The sequence below is a fragment of the Arachis hypogaea genome, chromosome 11 (genome assembly GCF_003086295.3).
Source record: "Arachis hypogaea cultivar Tifrunner chromosome 11, arahy.Tifrunner.gnm2.J5K5, whole genome shotgun sequence".
Classification (NCBI taxonomy): domain Eukaryota; kingdom Viridiplantae; phylum Streptophyta; class Magnoliopsida; order Fabales; family Fabaceae; genus Arachis; species Arachis hypogaea.
This window is the reverse complement of record NC_092046.1, coordinates 423,773-451,365: the sequence shown is the minus strand read 5'-3', so window position 1 is coordinate 451,365 and position 27,593 is coordinate 423,773. Positions and strand designations below refer to the sequence as shown.

At 31.5% G+C, this 27,593-nt stretch overlaps 2 protein-coding genes across 3 annotated transcripts in view; both read left to right on the top strand.

Annotated features, from left to right (window-relative positions):
• The window catches only part of LOC112723900 (putative disease resistance RPP13-like protein 1), an 80,745-nt gene that overhangs the window by 27,378 nt on the left and 25,774 nt on the right, over nucleotides 1-27,593 (top strand). The window lies entirely within an intron of this gene.
• Nucleotides 4,028-18,549, top strand: LOC112719656 (putative disease resistance RPP13-like protein 1). Its single transcript, XM_025770298.3, has 2 exons — nucleotides 4,028-4,461; nucleotides 14,781-18,549. Exons 1-2 carry the CDS (start codon nucleotides 4,135-4,137, stop codon nucleotides 18,228-18,230), a joined length of 3,777 nt encoding a protein of 1,258 aa, XP_025626083.2. The 5' UTR covers nucleotides 4,028-4,134; the 3' UTR covers nucleotides 18,231-18,549.

Below are 27,593 nucleotides of genomic sequence, written 5' to 3'. Positions count from 1 at the left end.
CTTCATTTTTCACATTGTGACAATTAAGTTGAAATCCTAAGTCGTTGACAGAAGGGTTGCTTTCTCCACTTTACATACAGATATACAATGTTGAAATAAAGCAAGTTGTCAAACAAATATTGTTCACGTTCCGTCCCATAAATCTTGATATAGCGAAGAAATCAACATGTACCACTTAACATGTGGTTCTTGTATCTCGTTAACAGTAGTTTCACTTGCTTTGGAAACAACTTTCAATACTATAGTAAAATTTCTATAGTTTATAAATATTAGACTAGATAAAAAAGTGACTTCGAATTATAGAGGTACTTTTAATATTTATAAACAATAAAAATAGCTTCAAAATATAATCTTTTGAGAATATTATTAGCGGTCGTTATTTTTGTACCATTTTGTGTATGGAGAGACGATAACGAAAGCCAACGATGAAGATGTATACGGAGGAGCGATCATTGGAAAAGGGAGTTTGAAATTTCGCTGTTCATAGCACCAAAATATTATAAAAAGACATTAGATAATCTAAGTCTTAAATTTGACGTTAATTTAACCATTAATATGCATATGGTCCGATACCATGGCCATTAATGTCATGAAACCAATCAAATCACTCATACCAAAAATTAAACAAGAGTTTTTTTTAATTTATTTGATTTTTTTGTATATTTTCTTTTATGAATTTAATTAATATGTATCTTAATTAGAACACATGATAAAATTTACCACTAATAAAAAATTTTAAATATTTTTATTTAATAAATATAAAACAAATATATTAAAAATTTAAGGATGCGTTTAATTTGTATTTTTATTTTCTATTTTTATTTTTGATATTTTTTATTTTTTTAATTTTGTGAAAAAAAAATAAAAATAAAAACAATAAAATCTTGTTTTTTATTTTTATCTCCTATTTTTACTTTTTTTTCTTTACAAAATCTAAAAAATACAAAATATTAAAAATAAAATCAGAAAATAAAGATACAAACTAAACGCACTCTAAAAATTTTATATTTTTAATAAAATTTTATTGTTTTGTAATCTTAACATATACTCTTAAAATACATGATAGACAAATTATTTTTTATTTATCTCATTTTTTTTTTTTGAGATTTATCAAAAATTAAATTCTTGACTTTTTTAATATAGAATTATAATTCTAAATTATAAAATCATTCATTTTAAAAATTTAAGCTAATAAAAAATTATAACATTAATAGTTATATATATATCTAACAATTAAGACATTTTCTTACTGAAACGGCTTAGTTGACATCTATAATCCATGCATCCAATTTAAGGAGATAATGAAGATCCCATTGATAATATATATGGTGCGCACATGGTAAACAGCTACGAATATTCTATACATGCAGCAATCCATACAAATGCACATGGGATCACACAAAGATTGACTTGGTGATTGCAAAAATAAACTAAATGATAAAAGTGCGCAAAATCACAAAATAGAGAGCTGTTCATTTACAATATTTTACATTATTAGGTGTAAGCTAAGGTCAAATGAGTTACATTATTATCAAACAATTCTTTTTTATATATATGAATTTTATTAATTAAATTGTTAAATCACATATGTTATTAAAATTGAATTTGCAAAATATACTAAAATTTATATATCGATAAATGTGCAATTCAATTATCGATATCTACTTGTATTTTAACACAAAATTACATGTCAAAATAAGATTGTAAGATGGATTATCAAATTGTTTTTAAATTCTATGAATTTTTTATTGAAGCTAGTATCTCAATTCAACATTGAATAGTCAATAGTGTACGTAAGTGGATCTCTCTATGTATTCTCAGTGCAACAAATGACACACATTTATATTTTGTGATAGAGAAATGTTAAGAGTTAATATTTTATTTCTATTTTATTAATAGTTAGAATTTAGTATATGAAGTTTAAAATCTAATACTTAAAACATAAAGTATTGGTCAAGTGTTTGTTAACCAATAATATGTACTTATGTAGCATTGCTCTCCCTATCGCATTTATTGCACTCATAGCAAGCACCAATCAAACACACTAAAATTTATGGAAAACTTTTCTGGAATGTGCATTTCTATTTAATGATTAAATTAAGAGGAAACATAGGGAGCTAATGGAATATTTGTTTAATGTGTACAATGGAAGTTTAAGGATGTTCAATTCAGTATTAGAAATATAATTATTAGTGTTACTTTTTTTCTATAAGTTTAAGCTTTTGAGATGAGTAGTTTTATGACATGGTATCAGAACTCTAAATCAGTTTTTGGGATGAGTAATTTCATAACATGAGATGTTTATCATTCCTGATACCATTAAAATATTTGTCTGATTGTTAGGTACTATAAAATTAACAGAGATAAAATAATACAATTAAAATTTGTAATGAGAAACAGATAAAATTAAACAAAAATTAGATAATAATAGAAATAATATAATAAAATGGTGGAATTATACGATCTCTTAAAATATATAGAGAAATCTATGATATTCTTATATATTATGAAAATTCATGTAAAAAAAATTATACAAATAAAAGATCTTACTATTTTTTAAAAAAAAATTTACTCATTAATTATATATAAAATATGACATATATTAACAAATACCTTAATTCTTATATATAAATTCCTAAAAGTAGTGAATTAATGATATGAGAAACAAAACAAATAAATCAGTACTTGTTCAAGTTGTCATGATACCAAGTTGATCAACTTGATCTTCTCAAATTATCATTTTGTATAATTTTTTTTAGTTGTATGTATAACAAGTTGATAAATATCAGTTTAATTTTATTATTATGTACAACTCATTTTTTAATTAAGTTAAAGATTGTAACAGAACTAGTTTATCTTTAAGTTGTAATTTTTTGTTAGAACTTTGACTATATAAATTAGACAATTTGTCAAATAATTTCATGAATTTTCTAAATATTCTAGACGACAGAATTTAATTTTATAATATTTTTAATTTTCTACAAATTTCGACTTGCTCTATTTATAATTTTTAGCTATTTTTATTGACTTCAAATTAAAAAGGAGAATTTACTTTTTTTTTTTAATATTATTTACGATATAGATGTAATATTAATTTAGTTTTTCTCTTTTATTTTACTCTTGATAACGGCGATACAATATTAATTAATGAAGAGAATGTGTTATTAATTATATTTTTTTAACACTATTAAAATGCATTTCCCCATTTAATTAGTGTATTCTGTAGTTTTGGAACAGTAGTTACCGTAAAACAGACAAAGTATTTTATACATGTTAGTTGAACATTAAATTAATGCCTTGAGAGTCAATTTTAATTGTCTAGTGTTAAAAAAATATATAATTGCACAGCAGCTTAGCAAGTCAGCGATACAACAACGAGGGGGAAAGCATTTCTTTACGAGAATTAAAAAAATAAAATAAAATAAAATAAAATAAAATCAACCACTAAAATTAATCATAAATATATTTATATATAAATATATGTAATTTAATTTATTTTTAATGTATATTTATATTTTAACGTGTATTTTATACTAAAAGCTGTGCTGATTTTAATGATTAATTTTGGTGTAAAATCCAAATATATTAATTAACAATGTAAAATATGTAATTATAACTTTTTTACATGATTATTCATGTAATAAATATAAAAAGTTATTATTTTTATTAATATGATATTATGTAATTTAATATATGTATAAAACGATTTTAAAAAAAGTGCATTAAAATTAATTATTTTTACAAGATAAAAATCGACAAATTGTAGTTAATTCTTAATATTTAAATAAAAAATATTAAAAAATATCAAAATTTATTATTTTTTTGTTATTATTTTTAATAATTTAACAATATATTTTAATACATATTTTAATTTAATAATTTATTAATCATATATTTTAACACATATTTTAAATATTATTAATTAATTAACAAACAAAAATAATAAATTCTGGTACTTTTACATTCATCTCGCAAAGTTAGTTCCTAGTTAGGGATTCCATGGTTACTTTTAACGGAATAAAGCTTCTAATCTAACGATATATAAAGAAATCACACTCTCTTTGTTTCATTCCCACTTTGCATTTGTTCCAAATACTCTGAGTTGAATCGGAATTCGAAGCTAAGGAGAAAAAAATGGCTACTGTATTGGGAGAAGCGTTGCTCTCGGCTGCTGTGGAAGCAATGATTGAGAAGATCAAAAGTGAGATATCGGAGTTCTATCGCAGCCAGAATCTGGACGAGTCACTGCTGGAGAAGCTGGAATCCCCGATGCGAATCCTTCAAGCTTTTCTGAGTGATGCTGAGGAAAAGCAGATCAAGAACACTGCTGTGAAGGCATGGCTTGAAGAACTCACTCAAGCTCTCTATGATGCTGATGACTTGCTCGACGACGTCGCCACCGAGGCTCTCCGTCGCAAAGTGGAATCCCGCTATGTTCCCCGCCGTCCCCTTGCTGTCAAGGTGCGTAGCTGATTTATTCTATATTCTATACTGCATGATCGTAGCTGATTTATTCGATGATTTTTGTGTACAATAAATCAATTATACGATGTATACATACACAAAAAATAATTATTAAATTAATTATTTGTATAAAATATATACTAAAATATAAAATATAAATTAAACATAAATTAAATAATATTTATATTTATATATAAATAAATAATAAGTAATAACTGATTTATTCATTGGTTTTTTTATCTTGCATGTAGTATTTTTATTATAAATAAGGATTTTACAAGAATATATACAAAACACATAATATTTTTTTATACATTAAATATTAATAAAAAATTAAAACTGTGATAGTATTTTAGTAAAAAAATTATATAAATACTAAAAATTAATTATTATATATTTAAATATAAATATGTATATTATTTAATTTATTTTTAATATATATTTTATATTTTAATATATATTTTTTATAAATAGTTTATTTAGTAGTTAATTTTTTTGTGTAAATCTGATATGATTACGTTACAACATATTAATCTAATCGAAACATTATATTAATAGTTCCATTTGATATCATCATAATGTGCTTTATACCACTTAATTTCCTAAGAAAGTATTTACAAGAATTAAATCCAAATATATTCTTTGAGAATTAAAGAAGAAAAAACATAGAGAATATAAAAGTAAATATGCATTTATTGCTGTTACAATCGTTCTAGTAGTTAATGCTTTTTTTACGGAAAAGTATATGAAACTAATTCTTAATTAACTAAAAATGGAACAACTTAATTAATTATAATTATATTAATAATTAATTTTAAATTTTTTAAATTTAAAATTAAAAAATTTAAAAATTGATTAAGTAAACTTAATTAAAACCTATACAAATCTTCCTCTTTTCTTTCATATTAACCTACCCACCTCCAATAAACCACACACACAGACCCCACCTCTGCTCTCACCCAAGATTCTGCAACTTCTCAGGTTGAAAGTGACACAATAACACCACATGAAGGGACTGCCACTGCAGCGTCGGTACGATCAATTCCCATCATTTCTTGAGCATCATCATCCGATGCAGTATCCTCTATTGCTTCGGAATATAGCTTCATTCCAACATCGTGAATATCTAGATATACATCAAAGTCAAACCCAACATGGTTCTTGAACAGCCTTGCAAACTGGACAAGCCAGTACTCCACAGTAATCACCCGATTTGCTATCGGTTCGGCTCTTTGCCTAGCTACATTCTCTATATCCTCACCTGATTTGCTAACATAAGTTGGCACCCAACTCACCATGGTTTTATCATCATAAGATGGTTCCTGTGAAGGATCCACTTTTGTAATATAAAGTCGAATTGATCCTAGCACATTACCGGAACTTTCAGCTAGCCTTAAATCAGCACATTGGTTATTGTAACAAAATCACCTTCTCGATCCTTATACTTCACAAGTACACCCTTCAATTGTCGAATTATTTGCTTGAAACTAGCTAGAAGATAGATAAATAGGTTGGAATATGAAAGACTTCATAATAAAGGCGCTGACTCCTTCATGGCGAGTGAAGGTTTCAAGTAGCTGAAATAATCTACCATTCAGATATAAAAAAAACATTCATTTAATATGAAAAAAAAAAGCATCCTAATATTTAACAAAAGAAATATTTAGTTATATTTTGGCAAAAATAATTAGATATCTATAAAATTTAAAAAAAAATTATGAAATTCTTAGAAAAATAGAGATATTCACATTTGCAATACAAAAAAATTCAAAAAATATATAAAAAAACATTCATTTGGTATGAAAAAGAAACATTTTGATACTTAGCAGAAGAAACATCCATGTATATTAACTTATTTTTATTAAGATGAGTTTTGAAATTCAGCCCATTAAAAAGTTGGCAGGAGTTGGCTAAATCCCTCTTGGTTCTCTAGCGGAATTGTTTTTTTACTTATAGTTATGCATTTTTTTACTAAGGCCTAATTATAACATTTTTTGGGAGATATTTGTATTTTTTAAAATAAAAAATATTAGAATTTTTTTGCATTTAGTAAATAAAAAATGAATCATGTCAAGTAATTAATTTTTTAGATAATATTAGCTCAGTTTTTAAAATTATTTTGTTTATTTTAAATTGTAGATCTTAAATTATAAACTTGTAACCTTAAGTCATAAATTATCCTAAATACTAAAATTATTAGATAATATTAATTAACTAAATGTTGATGATTCTTCATACTCTTTTAATTATAAAAAATATTATATGTTTGTGTTTTCTAACTTTAAAAAATTAGTAGAGCTTTTGAAAACACCTAAATACTTTTGAAATTAGCATATACTTATCAATAAATTAAAAAATTTAATATAATCTTATATTAATAAACATTTAGATTCCAATAAAAAAATTCTCTATTTATACATATTATAGTCATTTTACATTTTAAAAATTATTTTATCAAATATAATTATTGTTGTTTATGTATATTGAAAATTATTTAGTTTGGTTTACCAAATATAAATAGTAAAACTTTTAAAAACTTATCTTTCAAAAAAGATGTTTGATAAACTAAAATTAAGTGTTTCACCAAACCAAACTTAATTTACATAAAATTTTTATGGTGCTTATTTCAGTACGATAACTAATTTGTATGGATCGATACCACAAAAATATAGACAAATAAAAAATGACACGTAAATTATATTATTTGTGTCAATATTTATTTTTCAAGATATATATTATGTAATTTATTAAAATACCCTTGATATTAATTCTGAAATGAATAAAATACTCTATTGGCTAATTTTACAAAAAATACAAATATATTTTTTAATTTTTAACAATTCTTTTAATTTATTTTGTAAAAAAATTGCCTTATAGTTAATTTTTTAATATAAAATATTTTAATTATATTATAAATTATAAATTTAATTTTAAAATAACTAATATATCATTTACCTTTTAATTAATTATATATGACTAAAATATCTCCTTTAAACATTAAATTTAAAAAGACTAAAATATTCTTTTAAATATTTATTTAAAAAGACTAAAATAACCTTTTAGGATTGATTTTGTTTATTTTTGTTATACATAACTTTGAATTTAGTTTTAAAAATATTAATAAATCTTTTTTGTCAATTTAAAAAGATCAACATATCCCTTTTAGAATTAAGATATTTTAATTGTATTGGAATAGAATTAAAATTGTTTAATTTATATTGAAAATTATAAATTTGAATTTAACTTTAAGAAGACTAAAATATCTATTTAGTTAATTTTAAAAGCACAAAAATAATTTTTTAATATTATAATTGTCAATCCTGTTAGATAATCAAGAGGAGTTTTGCCAATTCCTGCAATTTTTTATTGGGCTGAACCATATATATAATCCATTTCAAAAAAAAAAAAAAAACACATGTCTAATAATTCATGGTAATAAACCTAATTCATCCTCAGTTACCACTAGTAAATATAATTAATCCTATCTTTTATCGTTTAAGTCCAGCCTCATCCCCCAACCTCGACGGTTGCCCCTTTTCAACCTCCCTCCTCCATTCTTGGACACGTTTTCATTGCCGGTGTAACACCTTTATTTTTAACACTCTATGATCGTACTAAAAGTTCAGGCGTTACTTACTTCTAATCCTTTAATTTAATATTATATTTATTTAATATTGAACCTTCGTGAATATGAACCGAATCTTTAATTATGAAAGCAAAAAATCTTTACTTTAAAATCACATAATCACATATTATAATATTATATCCACATAATAATAAATATATAGACTTATTCAAAAAATTTTAATATACGAATCATACCCTTCTAAAATCTCAAAATAACAAATGACGAGGGGTAAAATAAAAAAAAAAGTAAAATCTAAGTTAAATCAAATACAGAAAATAAAAACATATATATTCATAAAGTTCTGTAGTTCGATCGCGGCTTTGTGCCAAAGTTTTCTAAACCTGTCACTGAAAAAGAAATTCTGTAAAAAAATAAGAATATCATTTTTGCAGATTTTCAGTAGAAAAGGGAATACTATCAAAATAAAAAAATACTTATAAATACAATTAATTTTATTATAAGGATATTTGGTTAATAAAGCTTAGTCTAGTTTGATATCTTCTGTAGCAATATGATCATGACTGTATGGTTTTATATTATTTCTATGTGAAACAAGAAACACATTTTATGCAACATTTAATTTAGATGAGTATTTATTTATAGTTTAAAACATGATTGTGTTTAATTTAATTATTAAAATGCACATCTGCTTGGCACGCACTTTATAACTAGTATAACGTAGCAATCTTAAGCAACAAAAGAAATACTATAAAGTAATAGCAACATTATGCATAGAATTATAGATAACGAAATTATAAAGTCAAAGTTGATGGCTCCAAAAGGCCGCAATAAATACCATACAAGACAACCATAACAAAAGACAAACATAAGAAAGGGGACATCACAACAAAATGCCTACCAAAAAGGCTTGTCATATTTAAGTTTGATGACTCCCAAAAGGCCATAATAGTACCATATATAATAACCATATAGCCAACTAAATCTGAAAAAAAAAAAAATATACATCTCCTTAAGTCAATCAACTAAACCCATGCTACTAATCCTAAGTCCTTCAATTGTTCATAGGGGCCTCATTCCTAAAGTGGGAATGAATTTTAAAATCCTTGATGCATTGCCATAACTTGCTGCTGCAATTATCTCTGCTGAAACAATATTATTGGCATTGGTACTCTTTGGTCGAGAGGCCTAAAATTTTGTATTGGTGTTTTGTCGATTTTTAGCAAATTGATAGTGGTTCGATTCTAATGGTTTGAGAGTAAAATTAACTTTTTTTTGCAGGCACCAATTTTTTAACAGTGCATCAAAGATCCTCAAATTAGACGAAATTTAAAGAAAAGATCGAAAAGACATAAATAAGAAATTTAAAAATAAAATTGTTTGGAATTAAAATGGTTTACATATCTTCAATTAAATCGAAGGACTTTTGACATGAAAATTAAAGGTTTTAGAACATAAAACTGAACAAGTAAAGTAAATGTTGCTTGAAAGATAAATTTGCATGAAAAGTAAAGTTTGTAGAAAAGATAAATGGAAAATAAAGATATGTGGAAGGAACCTTACAAAAATTAACTCGAAGCAGACTCAAACAGTCCTGGAATGTGAGTGTGCGTGAGTAATTTCTAAAGCAAAGTTCCAACCTTTGTATTTTCGAACTTTCTTCTATTTATAGCCATCTCCTAGCCAATCGAATCAAAGTGTAACCACCACGTGCGTCAAAACATATGTAATCGTTCTCGCTTCTTCTGCTTTATAATGTAACGTCTTAAAAAGCAAACTCCAAAATTCGATGTCTTCGATTTACCTCTTCGACTAACTATAATAGTCAAGTTTCAAGTCAATGTCAAAATGCCTTCCTCGATACAAGCTTCCTTTTGAGAGTACACGCCTGCTGATTTCCAAATAACTTTCTTTTTCGAAATTAATTATTTTCGACTAACAAATTGTCCCTTAGGATTAATGTGTTACTTTCGAAATTATTTTGAAGATGAAACACTTAATCCTAAAAATGCTATGAACGGGAAGCAATTAACTAAATAATAAATGACATTTACTTTCCTTCATTTACTTTTATCTGTTCAACACGATCTACAATCTCTCTCTTCCACCACTTCACCTTCTTCAGAAAGTTACCTTCCTTTTTTAATTTCTTTCTGCAACAACGGCTAAAAACAACTCTTCTTCTTTAAATCAAAATTTTTATCGTTTTTCCATTTCCTGAATTCTTACTTTCTAAAACTCTAATTTCTTTTCCTCTTCTCTAAATTCTCTGTTCTACAACTTCAATCTTACTACTAATTTCTCAATTCACTCATCAATGACTTCCCTTTTAACTCGCGTTACTGCTCAAGATAAGGGCAAAGGCCATGTGGCTCAACATCAGGCTCCCCCAACCTTGCACATACTCAACCAAATCAAAGACGAGATTATTGAAGACCCCCAACCTCAAATTGATGATACAAGGATTCTCATCCCTTTTAATATCGACGACGAAATCCACTGTTTCGTTGGCTCTATTCAAACTTTGGAGCGTGCCAACAAACGTCTTCACTTCTTCCCCAATGTACAAGAGAAAGATTTGCTTATCAACCAAGACCTTCTCATAACCCCTTTCATCAATCCTCAGAAATCCTTCAGGAACAACCTAAAAATTACCCCACGAGGAGCTGGCTTCCGAACTTGGCACAGACGCCTTTGAATCAGAGAAAAACACCGTCTAGAGGGTCCTTGGTATCCAAGACCTACTTCGACTTTCTTACTTCACCCCCTTCAACTCATCCTTGGATGATTGGGGCAGTAATCAATTTCTGGAACAGGACTACAAATAATTTTTACCTTTCCTGTGAAACGATTGGCCTTTCTTTACTCGATGTGGCCGCCATTACTGGCCTCCCAATAAGCTTTTCTGAACTAACCTCTTATGTGCAACCGAATCGAGACTATAGAATAATTCATAGAACTTCCTATGGTGAATTTATTGCTCAAAACATGGGTCATGAAAATTAACCTGTAATTGATGATGAACACATTGCATTTTTATACTACTGGTTGAATGCCATTGTCTTCTGCTCTCGAAGTGTTCAAATGCAGAAGCTTTTTCTCCTTTTGGCAGCTCTTTTACATGAGGGTAATAATTTTAATTTGGCTAAGTTAATTCTGAGACACTTATTCGAAGAACTTGGCTACCTAGTCAACTGTCTCCGAAACCACTCTTCGATTAGTGTAGGAGGTCCACCTCTCTGGCTTCTCCAGCTTTAGTTGAATGCAATTTTTGAAAAATTCATGCAAAAGATGGTGACGGTTCATTCGGTAAATAACATATCGAAGGATTTCGTCTGACCCCTTTTCAACTAAATTTTCAAGATGCCCAATCGACTGAGAATCATTTCTGGGCTGTTTTTTTCTCTCTTTCACTCTTGTAAAAACTTCAACAACAATGATCTCAATTTCATCCCCTTTCTGCGTCGAAACTGTGGTCGTTCATGGCTCAAACGCTTTCTCTTTTTCAATGATGATCAAGAGGACGAAATTGCCAACAGAAATTGGACAAACTTATTTGCTGTTAAGATAATTCCTATTGGATTACCTCAACACAAAAAGAAACAATTCAGAGCAACTCTCTATGCTCCTCATTATACTGTCAGGCAATTTGGATTCTCTCTCTTTCCTACTGTCACCTTTCCTTCACGATACCACAACAACGATCGCGCTTTTTTCCGCTATCACCTCCCTCTTTTTCCTTTCCTTTTCTTTCTTCTCACTCTCTATTTCTCTTTTCTCTCGTTCTCTCTCTCATCTCCTTGTCTTATCTCTCTCACAGTCATGACACGACGACAGAGACTGTACTCTTCCTCGTTGTCGCTTTCATCTTCTTCCTTTCTTTTTCTTTCTTCTCCCTTCCTGCTTGTCTCTTCTTTTGTTCCATGTGTCTTTTGTTCTCTCTTCTTTTTCGTTTTTTCTGTTTTAGGTGGGAGGTGATATAGAGGCTAGTGGATGGAGGGGTGATGATAATAATAATAGAAAAGGGTATTTATATCATTTAAAAAATTATGTTTAAAAAAAATATTTTAATACTAAATTTAACATTGAGAATATTTTAAACAAAAAAAAGTTAGAGACGATTTAATTTTTACCCAAATCTTAAGGGCGAAAAAAAAATACTTAACCCTAAATAAAAACTATAGGTTTCAGTTAGGTGGATGAAACAAATGCATTTAAGTTTTTTTTTTTTTTTTAATTAACCAAACTTGTATTTTACATTTTTTAAAATTAAATCCAAATTGTTAATGTCTAGTTAATTAAACAACTCTAAACATAAAAGGATAATTTTGTCCTTTTAAAATTAATTAAAAGTGTATTCTAGTCTTCTCAAGGTTAAATTCAAAATTTTAATATCTAATACAAATTAAATAATTTTAATTCTAAAAGAGTACTTTAGTCTTTTTATAACTAATAATAAAAGAATATTTTTATTTTTTTAAAATATAAAAAGTTATTTTAGTACTTTTATAATCAAATTTTAATTTTCAATACAGTTAAAGAATATTAATCTTAAAAGAGGAATTTTAATATTTTTTAATTAACAAAAAGGATATATTAGTCTTTTCAAAATCAAAATAAATTTTATTTATAATAAAAGTAAACAAAACTAATTCTAAAAAATTATTTTAGTTTTTTAATTTAATCCTCATAGAGGTATTTTAGTGCTTTCAAACATAATGTCTAAATGGAGTATTTATTTTAGTCTTATAATTAACTAAAAAGGTATATTAGTTATTTTAAAATTAAATTCAAAATTTATAATATAATTAAATAATATCATATTAAAAAAAATCAACTATGAAGATATTTTTGTATTTTTATAAAATAGATTAATTTTTTTGTCAAAAATGTTTTTCTTTTTATGAAATTAGTCAAAAGATCATTTTATTCATTTCATAATTAATAATAACGGCTTTTTAGTATATTACATAAAATCTATTTTAAAAAATAAATACTAACGTAGATTGTATGATCTAAATGTTGTTTTTTTATTCATCTATATTTTTATCGTACTAATATATGTAAATTAGTCATCGTATCAAAATAAGTACTAATTTTTATAATTTTATAAGAATAAATTTTCATGCTATAAAAATACATAATTATATTTATTATATTTACATAAATTGCCAATCTCAAAGACTAAAGTGCTGCTTAACTCTTTTTTAAACACTTCTTGAATTATATGAATTGAGATGCAAATCAAAGTAGAGTGTTGATCAACATAATCTTGCTAGCTACATGCATTGAATATTTGAAGGCAATTGTCATCAACCCCAAAATTATTTTCGAAACTTAATTACACACAGATACACATACATATGGAATCAATTTCACTTACATCACCCAATAACTTCTTAACCATAATGAATTTCATTAATTCAATGGTTGAATTCTAAATTTTAATATATAGATCAAACTAAAAATGTTCCAATAAAATTTGAAATTGATTTGATATGTCATCATAATATTTTATTTTTACTTATATTACAGTTTTAAAAATATAAAGAAAATACAACTATTAAACTAGATATTTATTGATATTCGAATTTTCTCTTAATTTTGATAAGCCTAACTATCACAGTATATAACATAATTCAATGGTTGAATTGATAAAATTCGTCACGTATAATAAATTATTCGACAATATAAATCAACAAAACTTACACCACGTAAACGTTTTATATATATAAATCAAAGTTAGTTACAACATTAATAATTTTTTAAAGGATAACATAATATATATTCATATCAATTCGACTATTGAATTATAATACATATAATGGTGATTATTTATACCAATTTTTACGGAAATCATACATCAAGTACTTAGAGAATCCTTTGTTAAGCATATAAATAGTGTAGCAGACGAATTTAGATTAATATAAATTTTCTAAGAATTATCTATAACATATAAATAGTTAACCTAACAATCGATTTAAAAAAATTACTCAATAATGGTAATTTAATTTAGGAGTAAATTTGCTATTATTCTAAACTTTTAATGGTAAAAATGGTAATTTACTTATCTTCTACTAATATAAAGTTAATTTTGTTATTTCATAAAGAAAAAGTGAGGTGATCAGTCAAAAAGTAAACAACTTAATTAATTTATAATTATATTTAATTAATTTTATTTGTTTTTAATTTATAATATTTAATATTAATTGCTTTTCACCCCAAATTAAAATTCTGAATGATACGTTGGTGAAATAGGGCGGAAATCACAAAACTTCCAACAATCTCGATTCTTAGTATATAAAAAATTTATAAAATATATCATGAAAAAAAAATATTCTGATACTTAGTAGAAGAAATATCCTAATGCCTAGTATAAGCACCATCCACGTAGAAGTTTTGGATTCACCAAGAAATATTTGACTGATTTTTTGCTGGTACCCTCTTGGTTCTCTAGCATTGTTGATAAAAAAATAATTTATCATCCTTTTAATTTTTTATCAATAGAAATAATAGTTATTCTATAACATTTACTTATATATATATATATATATATATATATATATATATATATATATATATATATATATATAAGTGAAAAATAAGCTAAGCAGATATGCGATGACTGATTTAGTATATATGATTTTTTATGCGCAGCGTAACACTTTTCGCAAAACACATTATTGATGTATCTTAATTCTTATACAATATACATTTTCTTGTAATTTAGGTGAGGAAGGTCCTTTGCTATCCATTCAAGCGGCCTTACGGAGAGATGAATTCTCAGATGCAGAAATTGACTGAAAGATTAAATGGCTTTGAAAAAAGAGCACACATGCTTCCACTAGAGAAAGGTGTCTCTGGTAGTGATTGGCTTACAACACCTACAAATTCTGCGGTGGATGATTCTGCTATTTGTGGGAGAGATGATGAAAGAAAGAATCTTACAGAGTATTTGCTGTCAGAAGATGCTGTTGCTGATGGTGGCGGTAAAATAGGAGTGCTTGCCATTGTTGGCATGGGAGGCCTCGGTAAAACAACTCTTGCTAAACTCCTATACAATGATCCTCAAGTTAAAGCCAAGTTTGATGTGAAAGCATGGGCATCTGTCTCCAAAGATTTTGATGTTGTCAAGTTGGCAAAATCTCTTCTTGAATCTATCACATCTGCAGCAACAAATTTGGGTAACTTCGATGCCTTGCGAGCAGAATTGCAAAAGAACTTGTCGGGTAAAAGATTTCTGCTTGTGTTGGATGATATATGGAATGCAGGGTATGTTGCTTGGACCAATTTGATGCCCATTTTTAATGTTGGACAAATGGGAAGCAAAATCATTGTTACAACACGACATCAACATGTTGTGGATATTGTAAAAGCTATGCGCACCTGCCGTCTGGAACCATTGGCCAATGAAGATTGTTGGACTTTACTTTCCAAACATGCATTTGGAGCACACAAATGCAATGAACTGTCATCCAACCTTGAAGAAATTGGTAGAAAAATTGCCAAAAAGTGTGATGGCTTGCCATTAGCTGCGGTGGCTGTGGGGGGTGTTCTTGGCACAAAGTTATCAACCGAGCACTGGACTAAAGTTTTAAACAGCAACATTTGGGATCTGACAGAGGAGGATGTGCAACCAGCTCTGCTATTGAGCTATCATTTCCTTCCAGCTTCTTTGAAACAATGCTTTGCTTATTGTGCAATTTTCCCAAAGAACTCAGAGCTGCGAAAAGAGACGTTAGTTCAGCTATGGATGGCACAAGACTTTGTTCGTGTGCTCCAAAATGAGAAGAGCATTGAAGAAGTAGGCGGTAAATACTTTGATGAACTAGTAGCAAGGTCGTTGATACGACGTTCTGTGGAAGGGCAACACTTTGAAATGCATGACCTCATGAACGATTTGGCAACAATGGTTTCTTCCCCATATTATAAGAGGCATGACAATGAAATGCAACTTGGAAATGTAAACAAAATTCATCATTTATCTTATGATAAAAATATGTTTAACCATTTTGGCGAACTTGATTCCTTTCATGGATTGAAAGGTCTTCGTACACTCCTAGCATTACCGTTACGATTTGAAGGCCGGTCTGTGGGCCATTACCTAGCGAATGGGGTATTGCATGAGTTGTTGGTAGCATTGAAACAGTTGCGGGTGTTATCACTGTCAGACTACAGGAATATCACTGTTTTGCCGAATGCTATTGGCGATTTGAAACATTTGCGGCATCTAGATCTATCTTCCACTGGAATTAAAATGTTACCTCCTGCAATATGCAAGCTCTACAATCTACAGACTTTGTTGTTATCTCGTTGTAGTGATCTTACTGAGTTGCCTGAGGAGATGGGAAAATTGGTGAATCTACGCCACCTTGCTATTGATTATTGTTCGGCTCTTACTAAGTTGCCTGAGGAGATGGGAAAATTGGTGAATCTACGCAGCCTTGATATTGAAGGTACTAAATTGCAGGAGATGCCCGCAGAAATAGCCAAACTAGAAAATCTGCAAAGTCTAAGTGGTTTTATTGTCAGCAAACAACAAAACGGACTGAAGCTTGCAGAATTGAGAAAATTTCCCAATTTACAAGGTAAACTCTGCATCTCAAAACTGGAAAATGTTGTTGATCCGTCTGATGCTGGTCAAGCCAATTTGAAGGAGAAAAAGCAAATTGAAGAGTTATCATTGGCATGGAGTTATCCCGATTTGGAAGACTCCCAACAAGTTGTACTTGAACATCTGCAGCCCTCAAGAAATTTGAAGAAATTGACTGTTGAATGCTATGGAGGAACTTGTTTCCCAAATTGGTTGGCTGATTCATCATTTGTCAACATAGTGAGTTTGAGGATTCAAGATTGTGATTATTGTTCTGCATTGCCACCTCTTGGTCGACTACAAAGTCTGAAAGAACTATTCATTTCAGGTATGAGATCAGTGAAGAGTATTGGGTCTGAATTTTACGGAAGTAATTCCTCTTCATTCCAACCATTTCCCTCCTTGGAAATGCTATGTTTTGAGTTGATGGAAGAGTGGGAGGAATGGAACATGATAGATGGTATAACTACTGAGTTTCCCCGTCTATCAAAGCTATCTCTGAGTAGCTGTCCGAAGCTGAAAGGAAATTTACCCAGCAATCTTCCTTGCTTGGTTACACTTGATGTAGATGATTGTTGTCTACTTGAATCAGAGTTTTCAGGAGAAGTAGATAATAGGAACATAATGAGAGCATTGAATGTATTCAATTTTAACTCTCTTCAACAATTATCTCTCTATGACATTCCTTCTCTGAGGTCCTTCCCGAGCAATGGTCTGCCCAAAGCATTAAAGACACTTTCTATCGATTGTTGTGAGAAGCTTGAATTCCCAAGTCATGAGTTCCTTCATAGTTGCAAGGTACTTGAGGAACTGGAGATATGGGGTAGCTGTTGCTCGCTGACGTCATTTCCCTTAGGTTCTCTCCCTGTGCTCAAGCGTCTTGATCTTTGGAATTGTAAAAAATTGAAATCAATTTCAATTTTGGAAGAAGCAGAAGCAAGCCAGTCTCTCATGTTTCTTGAACATCTCAGCGCATATGATTGTCCTGAACTGGAGTCGATTTCCCTACTCGACTCTTCCACTCCTAACCTGAGTTCTTTTTGGGTAATGAGATGCGACAAGATTAATTCATTACCAGAACCAATTAATAATCTCACTGGCCTCCAAACATTATATATTAATGATGTTCCGAAGTTGGAATCCATTGCAGAAGAGGGTTTGCCTATCAATTTAAGGAGACTAGCTGTCGGCAATAAAGAAGGGGTTTACAGCAATACAGCTATCACCAAATGGGGCTTGGACCGACTCACTTCTCTTTCAAAATTGCACATTAAAGGTGAGTATCTGGTTAAGAAGCTGATGGAAATACAAGTGCCCATGTTGCCCAATTCTCTTGAGATGCTGGATATAGAAGGTGCACGTGAAATACAACATTTGGATGGGAAGTGGTTTCAGCATCTCACCTCTCTCAAAACTCTCTCGTTGTATTCATGTGACAAGCTCATGTCATTGCCAAAAGAAGGGCTGCCCTCCTCAATTTCATGTCTAAGAATGATAGAATGCCCAATGTTAAAAGCAAGTTATGAGAGAAAGAAAGGGAAAGAGTGGCCCAAGATTGCTCACATCCCACTCATAATATTTGATTGATAACTTTCAACTTTGCCTTGCCCCTTGCAAATCCGTGCCTTACTATATTCTTTTTTATTTTATTTTTTCAATTGTATTCCTGTTACTAGATTTTTATTTTGTTGAGTTTGTATAAATGTGATTTCATATGCATAAACTAGTTCAAACATTTTAGAGCAAAGTAGTTTGATCTGATTTCTATTTTAAATTTAATGAGGATGAGAAAGGTTTCAGTTTAATCTGATTCCTGCTGTACACTTTTGTTGCAACTTGCAAGTGGCCCAACATTCATAATCCAATGATTCCAACGAGTTTGGAATGACATTGCCACTCTACAAAACTCAGCTGAATTGCTAGTTTAGTTTGTCTTCATTGAGAAACTCTTCTATACTTGTGTAATGCTTTCTTTCTCGTCATAATAATTAAAACCTATTTTGACTTAATCTGTATATACCATAAGTACAAGAATTTTCATATTCAAATATGTTTTTATCATATCAACAACAAAAGTGTTTAATTCAACTTTTCACTCTATTAATAATTTTAAAAGCACAAACATCCGAATGAATAACAAGATTTTTAAATTCCTTTAATTAAATTGGCTAAATCTTGATAATACTCAAAACGAAAACTTTTGTGAATGAATCTTTCTAATACATCTGGTGCATATGTAAAACTATTTGGCAACTCAAAATAAATAAAATTCTTTGGGGACAACTGAAGAGATCAAATGACTACTTTTGTGAACTAGGCAACAAAAAGTCCTCTAATTTGAGATTTTTAAGGGGTCAAATCACCATGTTTTTGGTATCCTTCCAGCATTTACATTTTCCTTGAAGAAATGTTCCACAACATCCTCATTCTGAACGTACTTGTGAGAATGAATCGCCAATAAACAAAGAAATGTTAGGCTAATAAACAAAGAAGGTACTTGTGAGAATGAATCGCGTGATAGTGTGTGTTTGTGTGCATGTGTTTCAATTCATTTGAAACAACAAAGAACATGAAAATTACAAGGCCAATCCACTTAACCATATGAATGAGAAGTTTAAAGCATAATATATACTACTGGAAACACAGTAGAAATTCAACTGAACAGCTTCAATTTAAATTAATGTCTTCCCAGTTCCCTCCTAGTCATTCCTTGCTATATCTATTACATTCTTTATATAATCTGAAAATGTAAAAAGAGTTAGCTTGTAAGCTTAAGCTCAATGCTTGATCATTCAAGCTCATATATTCAAAAATTTACAGGCAATAAACTTTGTGAAAATTCAAAGGGAGCCTCAGGTCAGCAATCATAACTAGAAATCAAAGTTAAAAATTCCAGTTAACTTTTTATGGATGAAGGGAACAATGATGAGCCATTTGTCTGCAGAAAATGTACTTTTTTTTAGTGTCTAACAAACTAAAAGAAATGAAAAGCAAAACAGAGAGCAAATGAAAAAAATTAGGAAGACAGAGATGAGGCAAAATTATTTCTGATGTTCATATAATATTTTGTTATTTAATTTTTTTTATCATAAACTTAATTAACTACAATTGACTAAATTGGAATACAGCTTTTAAGGAAATTAGAATCTCTCAATAAAACTTCTAATTGGTTGATACAACAATTTGAATATATTCTGGAGATGTGTATTATTTTAAGGGATAAATTAATATTCTAAAATTTTAATTATCAAGTCTTAAAATATGTATAATTGGAGAGCAAGTTGGCAATAATGCAGAAGCATTGCATTATAAAGAAAGCACTATACCAAAAGTCCAAAACCATAGTCTGTTGATAACCAGAGTGTAAAAACCGTAGTTATAGTTAATAATTTTTTAATGCAATCGCTGATAGCCGTAGCTGAAAATAATCATCAAAAGGAAGCAATGAAGAAAGAAAGAGAAGCACAGCGTTGACTTTTATATGCACAAGAGAGCACTAATTCACCCTCCAACAGACTAACCAATCATCTAACAAATAAAGCTTCACTAACATAAATGGCTCTAATATTGTCTTACTGCCTAATAAGAAATACTGTCACCGCTAAGGTACTATACTTTGATGGACAAAATCTTACATACTGATGGTTCTAGTTGAACTTGAGAAGGGGGGGCTTGAATCAAGTTAGCTTAAAACTTTAAGTTTCAAACTCTGTTTTTGCTGTTGCTCGAGTTGCAGGAGATTATTTGAAATAGTCTCATACGCAGAAAATTAAAAGTGCAGAGAAGAGGAGAAAGAGGCCAGCATGTATCCTGGTTCGGATTCCTTGTGCCATGAATCCTACATCCAGTCTCCACCACAAACCATGGTGGAATTTTCACTATAATTCTCAGGTTACATACACCAATACTATTGAATTACTCCCTAATTCAACTAGTATCTACCCCTAAGCTTTCTTCACCAAAGCTTAGCAACCCCAAAGTGCTATCCCAACTTGGAAGGGGAATCTACACAGATTCAGTTCTCACCAAGTGCTAACCCAACTTGGCAAGGGGAACTAATCCTAGTTCATAAACCCAGATTATATCAGAAAAACAAACAGTGGCTATTTCTGCATCACTCTTGCCTTTTTTCTCTTGGCTTTTGATCCTCACATAATTGCCTTTTTCAAAACAGAGAATAACGCAAGACAGCCATAACAATAAATCAGAATTAAGCTTGAGTAGAAGAAAGAGATTTTAGCTCTATGTTAGAGAAGGTGCTCTGAATGTGTGTGCTCTCTTTCTTAACTTGAAATGTTGGAGTAAGGCATGTTATATATCTTCGGCTAGGCTTCATTGTAGCTTCATCCTCTTTGCTTTTTCTTGCTGCCCGTTGGAGTGGTCCTTGATGGCATGCAGTCCTTTCTTCATTTTGCTCCACCTCCCCTGCTGTCCGAGGAGCTCCACCACTACCTCTGCTGTCCTTGGTGTTTCTTTCTCTCTTGGCATGTTCCTCTTTTCCATTCTGCTCCATTTCCTTGCTGCTGCTATATGCAAGGTTGTGTTTTTTTTTTTGCATAACCACGATCCACAGCAGTGCTTTGCTGATGTCCTTGGGTTAGTGTGTATATCCTTTGTGTCCTTGCTTGCTTTTGCAGAGCTACACTTGTCCTTTGCATGATACAGCTGTCCTCTTCTAACTTTTAGCAAGCATATAAACATTTAAATGCTGAACGGTGATATTGAGGAGCATTGGCTCTTTGGCATGGCTGAAGCATATGTTGGCTTTGGGCTGTGAAGATCTAATCAAATGGGCCTGCCTCAACAAATTACACATTAAACCATATTGGGCTTTTCAACCCAATTAAATGTTTGTCATCATTAATCAACCCAAAATCAAACTAGGCTCAACAATCTCCCCCTTGATGACAAACATGATAAAATAGGGAACTTAAAGAAAAATATAAATGAGTTAAGAACACTTCCCTTTGATGACATTCGGATTGTGAGTTGCTCCCCCTGAATGCTAGCATTGCTCCCCCTTGATCATGGCTTACTTCTTTTCCTGAACCAAATTTAAAAACAGCCAAGACCAATATATCCAAACAATATATCACAGTAATGGAAGCACAGAGCAATTAATACTAAGCACATCACAAAATAAATCATAGCACCACAAAACATTGTTCTTAACTATTACTGTTAATCCCTAAGCCAAAACTAACATTCCTTTTCTTTTCTCCCCCTTTTGTCATCAAGGGAGGAAAGGAAAAAACAACTTGCACAAAATTTGTTAGTGGCTGGTGCATATAGTTTAAGTAGCAGAGTAGTTAAAGTCTTTACAGTCATCCAAAATATTTAACAAGTTCAAAAGGAAACTAAGTCATAATCACAGATGAGATAAAATGAGCTAGGCATCAGAGTTGGATTCATCAGAGGTTCCATTGTCCTCCCCCTCATTGTCAGATGTGGTGAGGCCAACCTCAACATCCTCCACAAAGTCCCTCAGAATGCGAATCCTTCCTTTGGTCTTCTTAAGAGCATTCTCCTCCAAAACTTGATTCCTTTTGCGCTCAGCACCATGATGGAGAAGAAGGTCAGTCAGATTGATAAATTCTTCAAGCACATTCTTCAGAGTGCGGGTCATGACCTTGATTGTAGTGGATGTGGAAGGGGGAATCAGAGGATCCTCATCAACAGAGGGAACATCAGTGCTGTCATCAGTTTGGCGACGCTTGGGAGCTGTTTTCTTTACTGCACCACCCCCTTTAATATATGAGTTACAATCTATGGCAATTTCAGCCCCAAAATCAACATTATAATATTGAAAAATTTTTGTAAGAAGCATGCCATATGGTAACGCATTTTTGGTACTGACACAAGCATACATATGCCTTACAAGTAAGTAAGCAAAAGAGATGGGAATTTTTGAAAGCAGTGCATACAAAACCAGTGTGTCACAGAATGAGACGCGTTGAAAAGAGCCGCTCTGAGGCAGGATGACATGGTTCACAATCCTATGCAGCTGGGCACGGACTGGACCAAGAGACTTATGAGTTGGAGTGTTACCTTCTAAGAGAGGGATATTGATGCAGACAGTACTTAGGGCATCAAAGTATGAAACATTGAGTGTTTCGTCCCACTTACCAGAGGTGTAGACATCAGGGCCTCGATCCTGGTAATCTAGGGCTTTGCCTAGGTGATATTTGTCAAGAATAATCACTTTGCCTTTAACAAAAGAGGCGATTCTCCCTTCTTTGTAGGACATGTTGCTATAGAACTGTTTTACCAAATCAGGGTAAATTTTCTCTTTGATGGACAGTATGGATGTCCAACCTTGATATGCAAACAATGGGGTAAAGTTCAGGCCTTTCCTACGGAGTTTGTCAAGATTGACAAGCTTCGAGGGACAGAGTTTACGCTTGTAAACATCTTTGCAGAAAAACAGATAGTTCATGAGAGATTGAAAACGACGACGATCAAAGGACTCATCAGGAAAATCAGCATAAAATGACTTGTAAGCAATAGGATTTGAGAGTCTAGGTTCAGCAACAGGACGGAGGTCAAAGCCAATGACTGTACCGCGAGTATGGCGATTCTGAGTGGGGCGAGTCTCTTCGTCTTCGTGAAGAGGCCTCTTTCCTCTAGAAGAGCTAGGTTTGGAAGAACTCGGCTAAGAAGTGTTTGGTGGAGGAGGAGGTGTAGGGCGAGGAGCAACGCCAGGGCGGCGAGCAGTGGTCTTCGTGCGGGCCATGTCAGGAGAAGGATTTGGTGGTGGAGATGGTGAGGAATGAGTGGGGGAATGAGAGGGAGGAGAGTGTGTGTGATCAGAACGGTGGGTGCCACTGTGGGAGCCTCTGTGAGCAACTCTCTTTTTTCGAGCCATATTTATAGAAGCACTGGTTCGGAGAAGATGAAAGAGTGGAGAGTGGAGAGTGTGGTGTGAATGGATGCATGCAGTGGGAAGTTATTATAAATTTAGAGAAGTGTAAAGGTTGCACCTTGAAAAAATAAAAATCCCAACTTTGAAAACGTATAGGAAGTAACAGCTGTAATTGTTGTACGTTGCAGATGGGAACAAATGAAAAATAAAATTTGGATTTGAAAACAAATGTTAAATGAGGCCCAAAAACTTATTTTCAAAAAAATGAAAAAGCAACTATGAAATGGGCTCAATTGGATTCAGTAAAGAAAGCCCATATGTCGAGACTGCTCCAGCACGTGATGTTCATCATTCAGGCTTGAATCCAGTAGGCTTCATAGTGACCCAATGAAGGTTACTCATCATCTGCCAAAGAAAATCTCACCGCGATTTATGAGACAAAATACAAAAGATCTCATTATCAGAAACATTAAGAAAACAGAGATGAAGTTAGAATGCCCAGTTCAGTTCTTAACTTGCAGGACCTCTCCTCTATCAGTGGTTTGGTGAATATATCAGCTAGCTGACCCTCAGAATTAACAAACTGAATATCTAAATTTTCATTTTGCACATGTTCTCTTATAGAATGAAAACGAACTTCAATGTGCTTTGTTCTTGAGTGCAAAACAGGGTTTTTGGAAATATTGATAGCACTCATGTTGTCACAAAATAATGGAATATTTGAGACATTCAATTTATAGTCAGCTAGTTGAGTTTTCAGCCATAATAATTGAGAACAACAAGAGGAGGCTGCAATGTACTCAGCTTCGGCTGTTGAAAGTGCTACCGTAGCTTGCTTTTTGCTAGACCAAACAATGAGGGATTTCCCAAGAAAACAGCACATGCCACTTGTGCTTCTTCTATCGATCCTATCCCCAGCAAAATCTGCATCACAGAAACCCACTAATTGAAAAGAATCAGTCTTAGGAAACCATAACCCATAATTAGTGGTACCAAGTACATATCGGATGATCCTCTTGACAGCAGAGAGATGTGACTCCTTAGGCTTTGATTGAAACCTTGAGCAAACTCCAACACTTTGGATGATATCAGGCCTTGAGGAGGTTAGATACATTAGGGATCCAATCATCCCTCTGTAACGAGTCTCATCAACATCTCTACCATGTTCATCCTTATCAAGCTTGATGTTAGGATGCATGGGGGTTCCCATAGGCTTAGCACATTCCAGCCCAAACTTCTTGACAAGTTCCTTTGCATATTTTTCTTGATGGATGAATATGCCTTCTGCAGTTTGCTTGATTTGCAGGCCTAGGAAGAAATTGAGTTCTCCCATCATGCTCATATCAAATTCATTGGTCATAAGCTTAGCAAAATCTGCACACAAATCCTCATTAGCCGAACCAAATATAATATCATCAACATAAACTTGCACAAGAATAAAATGATCATGATAATTTCTAATAAATAAAGTGGTGTCAGTGGCTCCTCTTTGAAAGTTATTTTTCAATAAAAATGAGCTAAGCCTCTCATACCAAGCTCTAGGAGCTTGTCTTAAACCATATAAGGCTTTAGCTAGTTTGAAAACATAGTTAGGAAAAGTTTTGTTTTCAAACCCAGGTGGTTGAGCCACATAAACCTCTCTATCTATTATGCCATTGAGGAAAGCACACTTTACGTCCATTTGGAACAATTTGAAACCACAATGAGCTGCATATGCAAGGAGCAATCTGATGGCTTCCATTCGAGCTACAGGTGCAAATGATTCATCAAAATCAATCCCTTCCTCTTGATCATATCCTTGAGCAACCAATCTGGCTTTGTTTCGGACTATGGATCCATCTTCACCCAGCTTGTTTCTGAAAATCCATTTAGTGCCAGTGACTTTCTTTCCATTTGGATAAGGCACTAATGACCAGACCTGATTCTTCTCAAATTGCTGCAATTCCTCCTTCATGGCTAACACCCAAGATGGATCAGCAAGAGCTTCTTGGATGTTTTGAGGTTCAATCTTTGATAGAAGAGCAATGTTGTTGGATTCGGCTCTTTTCAAAGATGAACGAGTGGTCCTACCAGTGGAGGGATTTCCAATTATGAACTCTTCAGGGTAGTTTTTCAGAAACCTCCATTCTCTTGGTCTTCTTGACTGGTTTGAGGATTCAGATTCCTCTTGGTCAACAATGACCTCTGCATCAGTATTTTCTGCAGAAACAGGAGATAATTCCAAATTGTCTCCTGCAGAATTGGGATTTTCGTTGCTAGCAGGTGCAGCTTCATGAGAACTTGGATTTTGTGGAACTGGTTCACTGTTCTTAGGTACTTCAACTTCAAAACCTGGATTATCATCAATGAAAACACTAGGAACAGAGTTAGATTCACAGAATGTGACATGCATGGTTTCCTCAACGGTTTTGGAGTTCTTGTTATAAACTCTATAGGCCTTGCTATTAGTGGAATAACCAAGAAAAATTCCTTCATGTGTTTTGGGATCAAATTTTCCTAAATTTTCTTTGATGTTCAAAATGAAACACTTGCAGCCAAACACATGAAAATAACTAAGATTAGGAGGATGCCCTTTCCAAAGTTCATATGGTGTTTTCTTCAAAAACTTCCTAATGATGGTTCTATTTAAAACATAGCAAGCTGTGTTCACAGCTTCAGCCCATAAGAACTTAGGGATTTCATATTCACATAACATAGCTCTAGCCATTTCTTGTAAACTTCTATTTCTTCTCTCAACAACACCATTTTGTTGAGGTGTTCTTGGACAAGAAAAGTTATGTGATATGCCTTGTTCATCACAAAAAGATTCAAAGTATTGATTTTCAAATTCTTTACCATGATCACTTCTTATTGAAATAATTTTTGAACCTTTTTCATTTTGAATCTTTTTGCTGAATTTTTCAAAAATAGAAAAGGCCTCATGTTTATGAGCAAGAAAGAACACCCAGCCAAATCTAGTATAGTCATCCACAATTACCATGCCATAACTCTTTCCTCCAAGACTTTGAGTTCTAGTAGGTCCAAACAGATCAAGATGCAACAATTCCAATGGTTTCTTAGTAGAGACATCTTCCTTGGGTTTGAAAGAGGTTTTAATTTGTTTACCCATTTGACAAGCATCACAAATGATGTCCTTATCAAATTTTATATTAGGAAGACCTCTAACTAAGCCTCTCTTTACAAGCTTAGAGATTTGGAACATGCTAGCATGTCCTAACCTCTTATGCCACATCCATTTTTCAGATTCCATTGAAGAGAAACAAGTTACATTTTGAACTTTTAGATCATCTAGAGTGATACCATAAACATTGTCACTTCTTTTGGCAACAAATAAAACAGCCCCTGTTTTCTCATTTATGACTCTACAATCAGATTTTCTAAAGGTTACAGCATATCCAAGATCACACAGTTGACTTATGCTCAATAGATTATGCTTTAACCCATCAACTAAAAAGACACTATCAATGCAAGTTGAAAAATCTTTGCCAACCTTACCAATGGCAATTATTTTACCTTTACTATTATCTCCAAAGGTGACAAATCCTCCATTATACTTGTTGAGTTTAATGAAGAAAGTATCCCTTCCGGTCATATGCCTTGAACATCCACTATCAAGATACCACATGTCCATTTTCTTCTTGGATGCAAGGCAAACCTGCATGTTCTTCAACTAACCTTAGGTATCCAAATCCATTTGGATCCTTTGATGTGAAATCTTCTTGGTTGCCCAAGAGCATTAAAATCATGAACAACTTTATATAGCTTACTATCATTACCAAAAGACCTAAGAAAGATGAAACATTGAGGAAGATCATGACCATTTCTATTGCACTTGTAGCACTGATTTTTGCCCACTGATTTCTGGGTTTTGCTGAATCCTTTTGGTTTGAAAAACTTGGAAGAGGAAGATTCAGATTTTTGAAAGTTTGGTTTGACAACTGATTTATTTCCCTCTATGAAACCAAGTCCAGATTTTTCAGACCCAAACCTTTGACAAGCAAGTAATTTGTTCAGATTTTGAGAACCTTGAACAAACTTTGCTAAGTCTTCATTCAAACTTTTTATTTGTTCATTCAGCTTTTTATTTT